This window comes from Hemicordylus capensis, chromosome 4 (genome assembly GCF_027244095.1).
Source record: "Hemicordylus capensis ecotype Gifberg chromosome 4, rHemCap1.1.pri, whole genome shotgun sequence".
NCBI lineage: Eukaryota > Metazoa > Chordata > Lepidosauria > Squamata > Cordylidae > Hemicordylus > Hemicordylus capensis.
Window position 1 is genome coordinate 241,150,728 of NC_069660.1, and position 14,583 is coordinate 241,165,310.

At 42.1% G+C, this 14,583-nt stretch overlaps 1 protein-coding gene across 5 annotated transcripts in view; it reads right to left on the reverse strand.

Moving 5' to 3' along the window:
- Nucleotides 1-14,583, reverse strand: part of LOC128323107 (uncharacterized) — a 179,414-nt gene that overhangs the window by 139,734 nt on the left and 25,097 nt on the right. For all 5 annotated transcript variants that reach the window (XR_008306171.1, XM_053245799.1, XM_053245798.1 and 2 more), the window contains exons 4-5: nucleotides 8,240-8,376; nucleotides 5,243-5,400 (exon numbers count right to left, since the gene is read on the reverse strand). Coding sequence is in view for 4 of the 5 variants with exons in the window: in XM_053245799.1 (XP_053101774.1) it covers nucleotides 5,243-5,400; nucleotides 8,240-8,376 (295 nt within the window). In the remaining variant the exon portion in view is untranslated. The remainder of the gene's footprint in view (nucleotides 1-5,242; nucleotides 5,401-8,239; nucleotides 8,377-14,583) is intronic.

Here is a 14,583-nt window from a genome sequence, read left to right on the forward strand (position 1 = left end):
TCTGCTAACATGTCTTGAGTTGGGCAGTACTTCAGTTTAACTAGCCCATTCTCTTGTGCCTCTCTATGTTCATGGTGCTTTGCAACTATGTGCTTTGTTCAAGGCATAGTCCTTTCCATCAGAGAGGGTTGGATGCACTCTTCATAGGCCTCAAACATCTCAGTTGGCTTTGTCTCATCAGTTCCAGAGTCTAACAGTAACTTGTGTAGCCATGCCACTTCTTGACAAGCTTGGCCAGCTGATACGTACTCTGCTTCTGTGGATGAAACAACAACAATTGACTACTTTCAGCTAGTCCAACTGATGGCTCCACCTACATAGGAAAACAAGATTTCTGTTTGTAGGTTTGCGATTGGTTCTGTCCTTGGCCAAATCTGCATCCATGTATCCCACTTGTCTAGGATTGCTGCTTGCTGGTATCAAGAGTTTGAAGTGTGCTTTACCCTTCAGGTATCTTCCCAGCATTTTGACTGCAATCCAAACATTCTTGATTGGTGCACTTACTCTTTTGCTCAGAATCCTCATTGCTGCATCTGTGTCTGGCCTCATGACTATTGCTATGTACAGAAGTTTCCTAATTGCTCTTCTGTATAGACTGTTGTCTGGCAATGGCTTACTGTCCTGATCTTGTTTCAGGAAGTTTGTCTCCATTTGTGTATTGACTTAATTGTCTTCTCTCAGACATTCTAGAAGATCCTTTATCTTCTGTTTCTGATTGAGAAGGTAATTTCCATGCTCTTCTCTTTCTATTTGAATGCCAAGATAATAGGAAAAGTTTTCTAGTTCTTTCACTACCACTTCTTTGTTCAGGTGCTCCACAAACTCATGACTGTCTGGCTCCCTAAACAGCCAACACACCTTGCTCCTTTGTTTGGTCTGAAATGCTCTCTTTTGGTCAGAGAGGCTAGCTTCCTAGAGGCTGCATCTCTCAAAATCCTGACGTCTAGAAATTACAAAGTCTAAATCAATTTGTTCTCTTGATTCCAAAACTAGTGATGTGCCCGGACAGGTCCGGAGGCCATTCTAAAGGCCTCCAGACCAGTCTGGACATGGGCGGTTCGGGGTTTGGGCGATTTGGGTGGGGGGTTGCTTTAAGAGCAGGGGGAGGGTTTACTTACACCTCCCGCTGCTTTCCCCCTCCATCGCCCATAGTTTTTCTAGTAATTGGGGCGGCAGGATACCTCCCTGCTGCCCCTTCCCCTGTTTCGCTTGAAATGGCTCCCAGAAATCTTCTGCGTGAGCACACGTCACGGAGACGTGAAGTGTACACACGATGTGTGTGCGCGCAGAAGACTTCTGGGAGCCTTTTCAAGCGAAACTGGGGAAGGGGCTGCAGGGAGGTATCCTGCTGCCCCAATTACTAGAAAAACTACGGGCGACAGAGGGGGAAAGCGGCGGGAGGGGTAAGTAAACCCTCTTAAAGTAAGTAAACTGCTCTTAAAGCAAACCCCCAACCCAGTGCCGGACCGCAGTTCTGCAGTTCTGTGCACACCCCTATCCAAAACATAACATACCACTTGAAATCTCTCTGGCAGACTAAATCAAATAATTACTTGATATGAGAGTTTTACATTTTCACTTTCACATCTTCTTCAAATGTCCAGAATTTGATTAACATGCTCAGTTAAATTCTGTCCTCCTTTCAGCTTCATATTTCACATTCTCACAATCAGATCAATGCTAGTATTAGTTGTCTTCCTAGTATACAGGTATTTTAAAATCTCCCAAGCTTCCTTAGCTATCCCGGTCTTTCTCAAATGAACAATAATTGAGTCACATGCAAGCAGATGAATCCATAGAACTTTTCCATTTTTGGCATCCCATGTTGCTTGTTCTCCAGCTGCTTCAGGTCTGTCCTTCTCCAGGATGCTTTCCAGTCCCTGAGCCAGGAGAAAGGACTCCATCCTGAATGACCACATTTCAATATTAAATCCATTCAGCCTTGGGATTGCTGCCTGTCCCTGCGCTGCAGTCTCCATGGAAAAAACGTTCCCTGCAATTTCTCTGGAACTCCTTTCCAATCAAGCAGGCTTTCGACTTTCTGTGCCTCTTTGTTTGCTCTCTCTGGGTTCACTGGGCCCATAACCCTTTTAGAGAACTCATGAGGGGAGATTTCTTTATCTGCCCAGCTAGAGTGGAAGCGCACAGGTAAGGGAGCACTGCTAATTAATCTCGTCTGGAGACACAGGAAGTGGAGAGGGAGAAAGAGAAAGTCTCCGGTGAGACAGAAACCTCAGACCATCAGTCTAACAAAGGGGGATCAGAGTAGAGCAGACAAAACATGTCAGAGAGGGAATGCTAGCTATCACCACCCCTAACTGGAGATACTGGCTATCTCCGCCCCAAAGCCCCTAGTGGTCCATAGGGTTCCTGGTGCTAAAAGTAGATTCCATCATGAGCTGAACCTCCAACATAGAGGATTGGTGTAGATAATTTAGGGGCGGTGGCGTGCAGGAAGGATAAATGCCCTTTTACACTAGGCATTACTCGGGGGTGCAACTAGATATGAACTCAGAAAATGAGTGCACATGAAATGTGGCAGTGTGCATATTTTCCCCAACATTTGTTTTTGAACAAAAAGCAGCAATGGAGAAGAAGAGAAAGCAGTGGCCCTGGTATACGCATGACATACAATCTGTGGTGTCAAGGCCCATTCAGTTGCAGCTATTTCAAGTAAATTATTAGGAGTTGGGGCTGAAACAATCACATCCTGTTCTCAGACTTTAAATGGATGAGAAGCTCAGATGATCTCTGCCACAGAGATAGTTGTGTAGTAAGAGCAAATTATTTATTAAAATTTATATACCACCTGACTCCACTTATATACCTCTTACCTTTAAAATCAGAACTGATACAGCACAATGAACCCAGAGGCTGGGTTTAACTGAATGCCAGTAATCAGGCAGTGCGGATGTTACAATATATGCCTAAGCAGTGACAAGTGTGGGCCAATGATGTCATCAGCTTGCACCTTCTTTGGGCCACCACTATATAATGTAGCCTGGGCTCTTTTGTCCAGCAGCACCACCACTGACAAGGGGCACCTGCTAATATGTTCATCAGCCATGGTCTTTTGTCCCTGTCCATGCTCAGTTGCCTCTGAATAACTAGGAGTGCTTTCATTTTATCACTGCATGAAGGCTGAAAATAGATTTTCCATGGTGAGCAGAAGGTACTTTGCTCAACAGACCATCAGTAGGTCTCCTCTCTCCCAACAGTCACAGTGCCACCATGGGCTGGCAGTGTAGTCTGAAATCAACACTGCCACAGCTACCAGGAAGAGCGGGGATGCACATCTGATTTTGATCCACATCTCGAGTTGGCCGTATTAAGCCTAAGGCTCCTATGTAGCACTTAACTTTTTCCATAGATGTTTAAAGGAGAGGCCGCATTCTGGCATATTCTAGGTTTGGACTGATTTTGAAGATCAACAAGTTTTACCCTTGAACATGACCTCAGTGGCCTTTTCTATACCGTTTTGCTACCAGTCTATTAAGTTCCTTTCAAAAAGCTGAGCTTTACATTGACTCAATTTTCCAAGCAAAGAAAAGTAAGCATATTGGAGAAGACTCAATGGAGAGTTGGTTCAAAACTCTTTGTATAGAAAGCCCAAAGGACAGACCACACCATATGCTGAATGTGCAGTTTGGCCCTACATTTTTGCTAAATAGGTGCCACAAGGGAACCATCAGGATAGGAAGCCATGGTGCCCAGGAAGGGGGTTTGAAACTTTTTCTTCTTGCATAGTTGTTCCCTGCTGTTCTTCTCATTTTTATTTTATTTTGCAGAACTGCAGAAACAGATTGAAACTACTGACTTTATTCATTCCTAAGGTCACTCCTTATTATATTTTAAATATACAATATGGTATTCCCAGTCTTGTATGCAGTCATATCTGCAAATAGCTTAACACTTTCTATCTCCAAGAACCTCCAACTTCTGGTAATCTCTCCTTTTGGCATATTAACTACACACACCTCCAACAGAAAGAATGCTCTAAACCTAATGGGGATCTAACTCACTAGAATCAATATATTATTTAATAACTCTTACACAAGCATATAACTTGGATCTTATATATCTTATACATGAAATATACATTAAATATCATATACATGAGCACTGTTTTTTGTTGCTGCTTCTTTGTATTTTATGGTTATCTTGTGTATGTTTTTTAAACTTAGATTTGTATTTTTATATTCCATTTTATTAATATTTTTATTTTGTAATTTTTTATTTTCTCATATTGTTTTAAATGTTTGTAAACCTCCTTGGGATTTTTTTTTAATGAAAGGAGGTATAAAAATCTAAATACATACATACATAAAATTCTAAAAATGCATTATAGTGCACTTTCCATGTAGATGGTGTTTTCCATAGTAACATTAGCAAAGCAGACAAGCCTTGTTTGTGTCACAATCTAAATTATGATCCTGGGAGTAGTAAAAATAAGTGAGAGTAAAAATAAGAAGTAGTGGATATGAGCAAGTGCATTTTTACACACAGTTAAGTTTTGTTTCCGTGGAGATGAGTACACCTTCAGGCTTCATAGAAAATGTGGGATACGAAGGAAGACAGTGAGGGGGTACAATGAAGGGGTTCTAAAATGGAGTTGCAAGTAAGGGCATCAAGGGGAAATGGCAGAGTTGTGCATGGCTCAGGAAGAAATCCAAGGCACACTTAGAAATCCAATACTCCACACTTAGTGGAGTAAGCCCCACTGGTCACAGTGGGACAGCACAGGACTTCACTGTGACCACAAAGGGTGGGGGGGGGGGCGGACATCCTGACTAACACTGTACTTGAACAACAAGCCAAGTTGCACTCGAGCAAGAAGATTGCATAACTGTGTCAAGGTACAGGGTTTTTTTGAGATTGCACTGTTGCACATTAGTTCCTTTTAAAACAGATGAGGTGTGCCACATGTTGTGCACAAACAAGCACAAACATGCTAGTCTGGAACACAAGCTCCATAGTACAAGTAGCTTGCACTGCAGCCCTCAGCTAGGGCACCATCCTTGCACAAGCACTAGGCAGAATGCCAGCCAAAATATAAATGTTTGTGTGTTATGTAGATGTTATTTTTATTTGTATTTAAATGGAGGTTCCCTCTGCTCACTTCTGTGAGCAGGAGAAATCTTCTTTCAAATACAAATACCAATAACATTTTCAATTGTACTGAGTAGTTCAAAAGTCTGTTCAAACAGGATCATATGCAAATGAGGGATGTTTAAATACGAACCTGCAATTCTGCTTAGCATTTGCTGTTCATCCTCTGACATTTTAACATATATCACTTGGTTGTTAAATTGGCCAATCCCATGAAATGTCATGCTAAAGAGTTTCTCCTGTAACATAGCTTTGACTTTGGCCTTGCTGTGCTCCAAAGCAGAAACTGCCCTTAAACAATGAAAACACATTCATTAAAAACAGGACATTTAGACATGCAGCTATGGAAAAAACACTACAACTGTGATGGATTTTTAAGATGCTCTTTTGGGAACATGGAAGATGCTGATTGTTTAGTGAAGCAATACAAGACAGCATAGCATAAAACAGTAAATACAGGTGAACCCTGTTATCTGCAGTATGGGTGAGCATGGACTGGTTCATGGTCCAACAGATCCACCATTAACTGGGCTGGTTCGATCACGAACCGCTTCAAACCAGTTCATGCTGGTTCAACTGGTGAAGCCAATGAGTCCAACTGAACCAGTTTGAGGAGCAGCAGTTCAGTCCAAATTTGGACCAAACTGCCGCAAATGGTCTGTGCACACTCCTAATCCACAGGAATTCCATTCACTGTTACAACTACAGATAATGGGACATTAAGGCAATGGGAACTGAGGAGGGAGGGAGGTTCCTGGAGGATGGGGAAAGCCAAAAAAAACACCCCCCAGAAGAAGGGGAAGTGCCCTACCTTGCTCCCTGGGTCTTCAGCTGAATGCCCCCATCCCAGTTCCCACATTTCCCACACGAAAAATCACGAGAAAATGTTTTTTTTCTTTAAAACGAGCCACAAAATGGATCCTTTTCACAAAGTGGTGGCTGAAAATGACCTTGGAGATTATTTCTGGCCACCCCCAAAAAGTGGATATGTGAAATTAACCCTTTAAAGATCCCTTTTTCTGTGTATGCTGAGGTTGGGTGTCAATTACCCAACTCAGATGTCAGATCCATGGATAGCAAGGTTTGCCTATACATCTAGGACATGAACAAATACATTGCGGTGTCCTTTGAAATCTTGCAGCTTCACCCTAAGCATGTTTTCATGGAAGTAAGCCTCACTGACTTTGATCTGGCTTACTTTCAAATAAGTGTGCCTTTGAATGCAGGCCCCAAATCATAAATCACTTGATATGACAGCAGCTAACAATGCAGAAGCAATAAAATATTTGCTAAATCAAAACATGTGTGTGTGTGTGTGTGTGTGTGTGCGCGCGCGCATGTGTGCATTGAGGTTAGAAGGTCCTTATAAACTAGAAAAATAAATTGGGCTCCTTCCAATATAATATTAGATCGTAATTGTCCCACAGCTCTGTATTACATTGTTTTATTTACTATTACACCAAAACAAATCCATTACCCAATTAAATTTCATTGATCGTTGCCCGTTACGCTAGAATCCAACAATGAGATTTTTGTTTCTAGCTGTTAGTTTCCTTTCAAGGCAAAACAAATTGCAGCATTTTGGACCTGAAGCTTAATCATACCCCTAAAACTAAACCATAGGGCACAAAAAGATAAACATATATTTTAAATAAGACAGTGCTTGAAAAGAGTGCTTGAAAAGAGCTTGAAAATATAATGTAAAAAATATGTATCTAGTATCTTATGGTGCCTTGTAGAACTCCACTTAACTTTATTTTTATTTTTATTTATTTTTATTTATCAAATGTGTGGTAGGGGGTGAGCCAGCTGTAGGATGTCAGCTGACAACCCTCGAACCTGGCTGATTCACCATGGTGGGATCTTAGTAGGTCCTAGGAAGCTGGATCTCACGGAAAGAGTTGCCCGCATTCCATTTTAGGGATTAGGTATGCGTGCCTTGTTGCAGTTGTTGTAAGTGAATAAATTGGTGTGTGCGACATGTGCATGTGCGCATGCAACATGCGCATGTGTACGATGTGTGCATGTGCACCAGGCACTTTGGGTCACTTCCGGTCCTTGGCGGCACTGGGGCAGCAAGGAGGTAGTACACTGCAGCCCTGCCAGACTGCTTTAAAAGACAGCACAGGTGGGGGAAACACAGAGGTGAGGGGTAAGAGCACCCTCCCCTGTCCTTAAAAGTATCCCTCCCCCACCTTCGAACCAGCAGGCACCGGTTCTGTGCACACCACTTATAGCTGCTTCCCTTGTAAACACGAAGCAATCTTATGTTTGTTTATCTATGCTTTATTCAGAAACAAATCAATTTTTCTCCTTCTTTCCCTCCATCCTGCATTTAGGGATCCCCCCTCAGCTGGGTCCTCTTGGCTTTGTGAATGTTCAGGCTGCAGTCAGCCTGAGTGTTTACATGATAGGGAATGGGGTAGAAGGGCACACCTGCTACCAGGCTACCCTGGCAAGGAGGACCAGGATAGGGAGTGATCCCAGCACTTCTCATGACCAGGCTATACCATGGTAGGACTGCCCTACCTGGGTATAGCCGGTCATGAGAATGACTTTGAGAGAGAGAGAGAGAGAGAGAGAGAGAGGGAGAGAGAGAGAGAGAGAGAGAGATAATTGGGGAATCTATTGCTGCCCATAGAGCAATCTTAGAAAATGTGGTTTGATGTGGATGAAAATCATCTAAGAGCCACCAAATTTTGTGTTTCCCTTCTGTAGACCTTGCAATAGCTCCAGAATATAAAAATCTTTCTATGTATAAATCAGTTTTACTGAGGCTCCTCAGTTAAAGCTGTTGTGCTCTAGGCTAAGTAAAGACGTTAGATATACGATATATAGCCAAGTTGCTTCCATTCACGACCAGATGGCAGCCATTCTTATGATCATTGCTTAAGTAAAAGCAAGCTCCCAAATTTTTTTTTATCCCAGTTTTCATTAAACCTGGCTATGGTATTTGTTTGCTGTGGCCAAGTAAGACACATGTTGTCTCAAAAAACCGAAACATCCAAGCCAAACCTAAAACAGCAACAACATAAAATGTGTTAGGGCCTAAATAAGAACTGCTCGTTGCTAACATGCTAAAAAGATCAATAAGTTAGAGCGAATACTGCATTACTTTAACTTCTCTTACCTTCTCACATCATCTTCTGTACTCAGGTGTGCCATAATAATGGTAAGATGCATAGTTTGAACTGGAACTAGGGCTTTCAACAGATCAGGCTCTTTGGTGAATATAAGCTCTTGGACATCTTCAATTTTGTCTAAAATCTAAATAAAACAAAATTTTAAGAACAATTTGTGCTCATTTTCTTTGCCTTTAACTCCAGGTTGAGAAACGGTTTAGCTGCTATCTCAAATTCAGGGTTCTCCAAAGAGTAGCTGATTTCCTAGCAAAATGCATGCATTAAGTTACAAAGTTGTACCAGAGCAAGAAGATCACATAGTGACCAGGACCTGATTATGAAATGTTTAGGCCCTAAACTATTTGAAACTTAAAGGCCACATAGCATTACAGAATGGATTTTTATTTTTATTTTTTTACACCCCACTCTTCCTCCAAGGAACCCAGAGCGGTGTACCACACACTTACATTTCTCCTCTCAACAACCCTGAGAAGTAGGTTAGGCTGAGAGATAAGTGACTGGCACAGTCACCCAGTAAGTCTCATGGCTGAATGGGAATTTGCACTCGGGTCTCCCTGTTCCTAGTCCAGCATTCTAACTACTATACCATGCTGAATCAGAAGTCCCACCCCAGCACATCTCACCCACCCATCCCACCGACTTGCTCACAGTTGCAGCAATGTTCTTCTAAAGAGGCAAACACTGCCTGTAACTGTGATGGCAGGTTTGGTCTAAACTAGACGAAGGTCTATTAAAATTCCAATATTTATTTATTTATTCTATTCTATTCTATTTCCAAACCACCCTTCCAAAAGTGGCTCAGGCTACACAGAGAAATAATAAATAAGAAAAATAAAATGGATCCCTGTCCCCAAAGGGCTCACAATCTAAAAAGAAACATAAAATAGACACCAGCAACAGTCACTGGAGGTACTGTGCTGGGGGTGGATAGGGCCAGTTATGCTCCCCCTGCTAAATAAAGAGAATTACCATGTTAAAAGGTGCCTGCCAAGTTAGCAGGGGTTTTAGAAATAACTGATAGTTATTTCTGCACAGATTTATAAATTCAATCTGATAAATAATTGTGTAGCCATATGAGAATATTTTTTGTCTTATCAGAATAGTAATGTCTGAGTCTTTTCTCCCCTTTCGCCTTTATTTTTCAAGCAGTTATATAAAACTTGAGATTGAGTCATTTTTCAATATTTGGGGGGCCCTGTAGCTCACTTAGCTTGTGCCTAAATTCACTACTGATAGTGGCATTAAACACAATAGGTTTTCAGAATCACGCTCTTGTGCTGCCACACTCTTTTACCAAAGTTACCTTTAAAATAGATGAGCTGTGCCATTTAAAATAGATGAGCTGTGCAGGGGCGTAACTATCATAGGGCAAGGGGAGACAGTTGTCTGGGGGCCCACTGCCTTGGGGGCCCCCCAGAGACAAGTCACATGACTGACTCCCCCAGCTGTGCACCCGCCCAGGCTTCCTTCAGTTGTATTCATCTTCCGAAGTTGATTTGAGTGTTAAGACCTGGAGCTACCAGAAAGGGCATGTCTTTCTCGATTACCATTAAATGACTTGCACCATCCACAATTTACAAACCCTTGTAAAAAATAATTTAAGATGATGTTCTATTGTGGCACGTAGGAGATAGACAGACAGACAGGCAGACAGACAGGTAGGTAGATAGATTTCACTATGCTTTTTGTTACCACTACTCAGCCTCATTTAAGATTTCTTTACTTCGTGAGCTGAGCTTCAGTGAGGGGGGGAGCATTTTTAAATCTTGTCTCTGGGCCCACTCCAACCTTGCTACGCCCCTGGAGCTGTGCCATTGGTTGTGCGGTAAAGGTAAAGTATATTTTAAGCTTGATATTTTTAATTGTTCATATTTATTGTATGTTTTTGACTTTTGTGAATCGCCTTGTTTTTAATAAAAGATGGTATATATAAATAACAATAAATACATAAATAAAGTGTGCCATCAAGTTGATTTCGACTCCTGGTGCCCACAGAGCCCTGTGGTTTTCTTCAGTAGAATACAGAAGGGGTTTACAATTGCCTCCTTCCACACAGTATGAGATGATGTCTTTCAGCATCTTCCTATATCACTCCTGCCCAATATAGTACCAGTGGGGATTTGAACTGGCAACCTTCTGCTTGTTAGTCAAGCATTTCCCTGCTGTTCTGGAGTTCAGGCCCCAGAATGAGCAGTACTAGTCAGGGCAACAGCTTCACACTTGTGAAACATCCTTCCACAAGCACTTCATGAATCAGGATGTCAGCTAGCATCCAAGAAGTACCCTGTCATTTCCCCAGAAAAACATAGGTCCCATTGCTTGAGAACAAAAATAATTTGAAGTTATCCCACTTGAAGCATTTTTACCACAAAATCATTACTCATTTTTGTTTTCATGGTAACAGGCTCAGAGAGTGAACTTATGAAATAGAACTGAAATAGCACTGTTCTACAGGGGGGAAAGAAGAAGATTTCTCACCCCTGCCTTATTGTAGAGAAATAAAAACAGTTCTTATGTGCAGCTTTAGAATCTCTAGCCAAGTTTTACAAATAATAGAATGCAGAACACATCTCCAACTTTGCTGGAAAACCAGCATGACAATAAGTTGCTTCTTTAAATATTTAATACAAGGCCTATATTCTGTAGAACTAGGATCAGATTGTGCTGGTTCTGCATCTCAATTTCACTGTGGCTACAAAACTCAAGGAAGGGAGAAAGTATTAATATGATCTTTATGCAGTTGTCAAAATTGTTAATAGACTGTGAAAATAGAATACCATTTCCATAATTAATCATGTGCTACTTTTTGATTAGAAGAAGAAACTGATGTCTTTTCCCAAATGGGAATCTGTGATGGCAAATAAATCCGCTCAGATGACTAAATTTGCCATTCCTAAAAGACATTGTTTTACTGAGCTGCATGGCCCATTTTTCAGCCTTTTTGGAGTCTGTTTTATCTGCATGGTGCTGACTTACTGAAAAGCTGGAGGAAAATTCTGCCTTTTGAAAGGATCTTCAGTAGCGCACTTAGGATTAGGATGAATGAATTTAAATAGGAGAAGGAATGTCCCAATAGATAGAAGCTTTCACATACAGTAGAAACTCTGATTGAGGTAATTCAATTTTATTCATCGACAGAGGCCAAGTGCATTATATTTCTCGAGACTCAAAAACAGCCCTAAGTATTTTCCATAACTTAATTTTAAAAAAACCAAAAAAACCTTGAGGGCTTTTGGGGTGGCCCTGTGTACCAAAATATACGGGTATCGCTTTAACGGCTTTAATGAGTAGATCAACTATAATATTACAGCACAATCCTATGTATTTACACAGAAGTACCTCCCACTGAGTTCAATGGAGCTTCTCCCAAGTACAGTGGGTATAGGAAAGAATCACCCCCTTTGATAGACCTTAAATTCTGGTTCCCTTACATCCTGAAATGAAAACACAAAGAAAATTCTCTTCACCAGCTGTACTTATCCAATGCAACCTATAACATCCAACTAAAAAACATCACAATTACAGTCCAGAAAAAGTGTCAGAAATAAAAAACAAGAATTACTGAGATTGAAAAAGGATCACCCCCCCCAATGTCAATATTTTGTTGAACCACCTTTTGCTTTAATAACAGCCTTGAGTCTGTTGGGATACTTCTCTATCAACCTTGCACATCTAGACGGAGCAATATTTGCCCACTCCTCCATACAGAACTGTTCAAGTTCGGTCACATTGGATGGTAGGTGTTGGTGGACTGCTATCCTCCCTGGATCCAGTCGGCCCTCCAAACTGGATGGAAGAGCAAGGAGGAAACTGGTAAGAGAGGTTACCAAGAGGCCAATGGCCACTCTGAAGGAGTTAAAGGACTTCATGGCAAAGAGTGGTTGTTCTGTGCATGTGACAACAATTTCACGAGCGCTCCACAGATGTGGCTTGTTCGGGAGGGTCACAAGGAGAAAGCCACTTCTCAAGAAAGGCCACATTAAAGCTCGTTTGAGCTTTGCCAGAAGGCACCTTGAAGATTCTGATGCCAAATGTAAAAAGGTCTTATGGTCAGATGAGACCAAGATTGAACTATTTGGCCTCAACACCAAACAGTACACCTGGCATAAATCCAACGCAGCTCACCATCCACAACACACCATACCTACAGTCAAGCATGGAGGTGGCAGCATCCTGTTGTGGGGGTGTTTCTCTGCCTCAGGGGCTAGGGGCTCTCATTAGGGTAGAAGGAAAAATGGATGGGGCAAAATACCGTCAGATTCTGGAAGAAAACCTGCTACCCTCTGCCAGACAGTTGAGGATGGGCAGAAGATTCACCTTTCAACATGACAACGATCCGAAGCACACAGCAAAATTGACCACACAGTGGCTGAAGGAGAAAAAAGTGAACGTCCTCATGTAGCCCAGTCAGAGCCCAGACCTAAATCCCATAGAAAATCTGTGGAGAGATTTGAAGATAGCAGTCCACCAACACCTACCATCCAATGTGACCGAACTTGAACAGTTCTGTATGGAGGAGTGGGCAAATATTGCTCCGTCTAGATGTGCAAGGTTGATAGAGAAGTATCCCAACAGATTCAAGGCTGTTATTAAAGCAAAAGGTGGTTCAACAAAATATTGACATTGGGGGGATGATCCTTTTCAATCTCAGTAATTCTTGTTTTTTATTTCTGACACTTTTTCTGGACTGTAATTGTGATGTTTTTCAGTTGGATGTTATAGGTTGCATTGGATAAGTACAGCTGGTGAAGGGAATTTTCTTTGTGTTTTCATTTCAGGATGTAAGGGAACCAGAATTTAAGGTCTATCAAAGGGGGTGATTCTTTCCTATACCCACTGTAAGTGTGTAGAAGACTGCTGCTTTAGTTAATGAATCAGAAAGGACAAATTTTTGTTAATGGATCAGTGAGTTAAAGGTACACTTGAATGTTTTAGCCATTTTTGCTTCAGGGACATTCCTGTAATATGGAACCAAAAAAAGGATTGAAATTGACCTTTCTTTCTGAGAATGAGTGGTAACTTCTGTATTAAAATTTAAATTGTTGCACTTCATCTAATTTCTCAAAAGAGACATATATTTTGGGCAGTATGCAGATTTACTGGATTTCTTGGCCAGCCTAGAATGTTTTGTCTTCTGAAGCAGAACACTAAGTAGGAACACCCGCTCCCCGCATCTGCTCCTTTCTCTTCCCCCCTCCATTACAATCATTTCCTCCTTTGTTCCTTCTTTCAAATATCTCCCCCTTTCTCCCTCTTCTGTTAAGAAGGGAATAGGAAAGGCAGCATGGTGCCATTTTGCCTCCCTCCCTCTGCAGGCTGTCCATGGAGGGGGCACTCGATGAGTGTGCTGTCCAGAGGTACACCTAGATAATTTTGAAGCCTGGAACTAAAGGGCCTTTGCCCACCCCACCCAAACACATGGGTTCTTGAGGGCACAAACAGCAATTGTGCATTTGCATGGACAGTCTTGCCACTTACATTAGCTGAATGCACTATATTTTGCATCAGAACATGCTCAGGGAGTATCTAACCCAACCCTGCTCAAAGGGGAGTATCTTATAGCACTCACATGTAGCCTCCCATCCAAACACAAACCAAGGTGGAGCAAAGGGGACAATTCATGCTTGCTACAAGACTAATTCTCTTCCCAGGGAGGGACAAACATTTACTGACCAAAATTTACTGAAACCAAAAGCACACACAAGTCACCCCTCTATTTCTGCTATCCTGTGGGATGATCAGAAACACTTATTCTGATCAGCCAGCTTGCCTACCAAGAGGCAGCAATGGTTCCAATATATATTGGGTTGGAACAGCAACAAAGTGTTAAATAAAAAGTTAAACATTAAATGGGAGGAGGAGAGGTAGAGGGAGAATAAAGAGGGAACCAAAGCCCACAGTCCTGCTCAGCTGCAAACACATACTGTACATAAACGGACCCTAGAAACAATGATCATCACCCGGCAAACTTGGTTGATGGAAAACCTGGGTGAGTTCACACAAAGGTGCAAAAACAGCAAAGTCAAGCCTTGAGAAGACAGAAACAGAATTAACTTCCCATTGCCCTGCCTTTAAAAATAAAGCACAAACAGAAGCTGGTGTGAGGCAGGAAACTAAAACTTGCATGAGGATTGAGGCCACACCACAGATTCCACCTCCTTGCTGGGACTGGCCTGGTTATGGCCACCACCACGAGTTGCTGGAGCTGGACTGGTTCCCACTGCCACTGCCTTCCTTCCCCCGCCCCCACTCCGGCCACACACCTGCTGCAATTTTTAAAAGCCAGAGGTGCACACAGGAATGGTCACACGGCGCAAGTCCTGGCATGGCA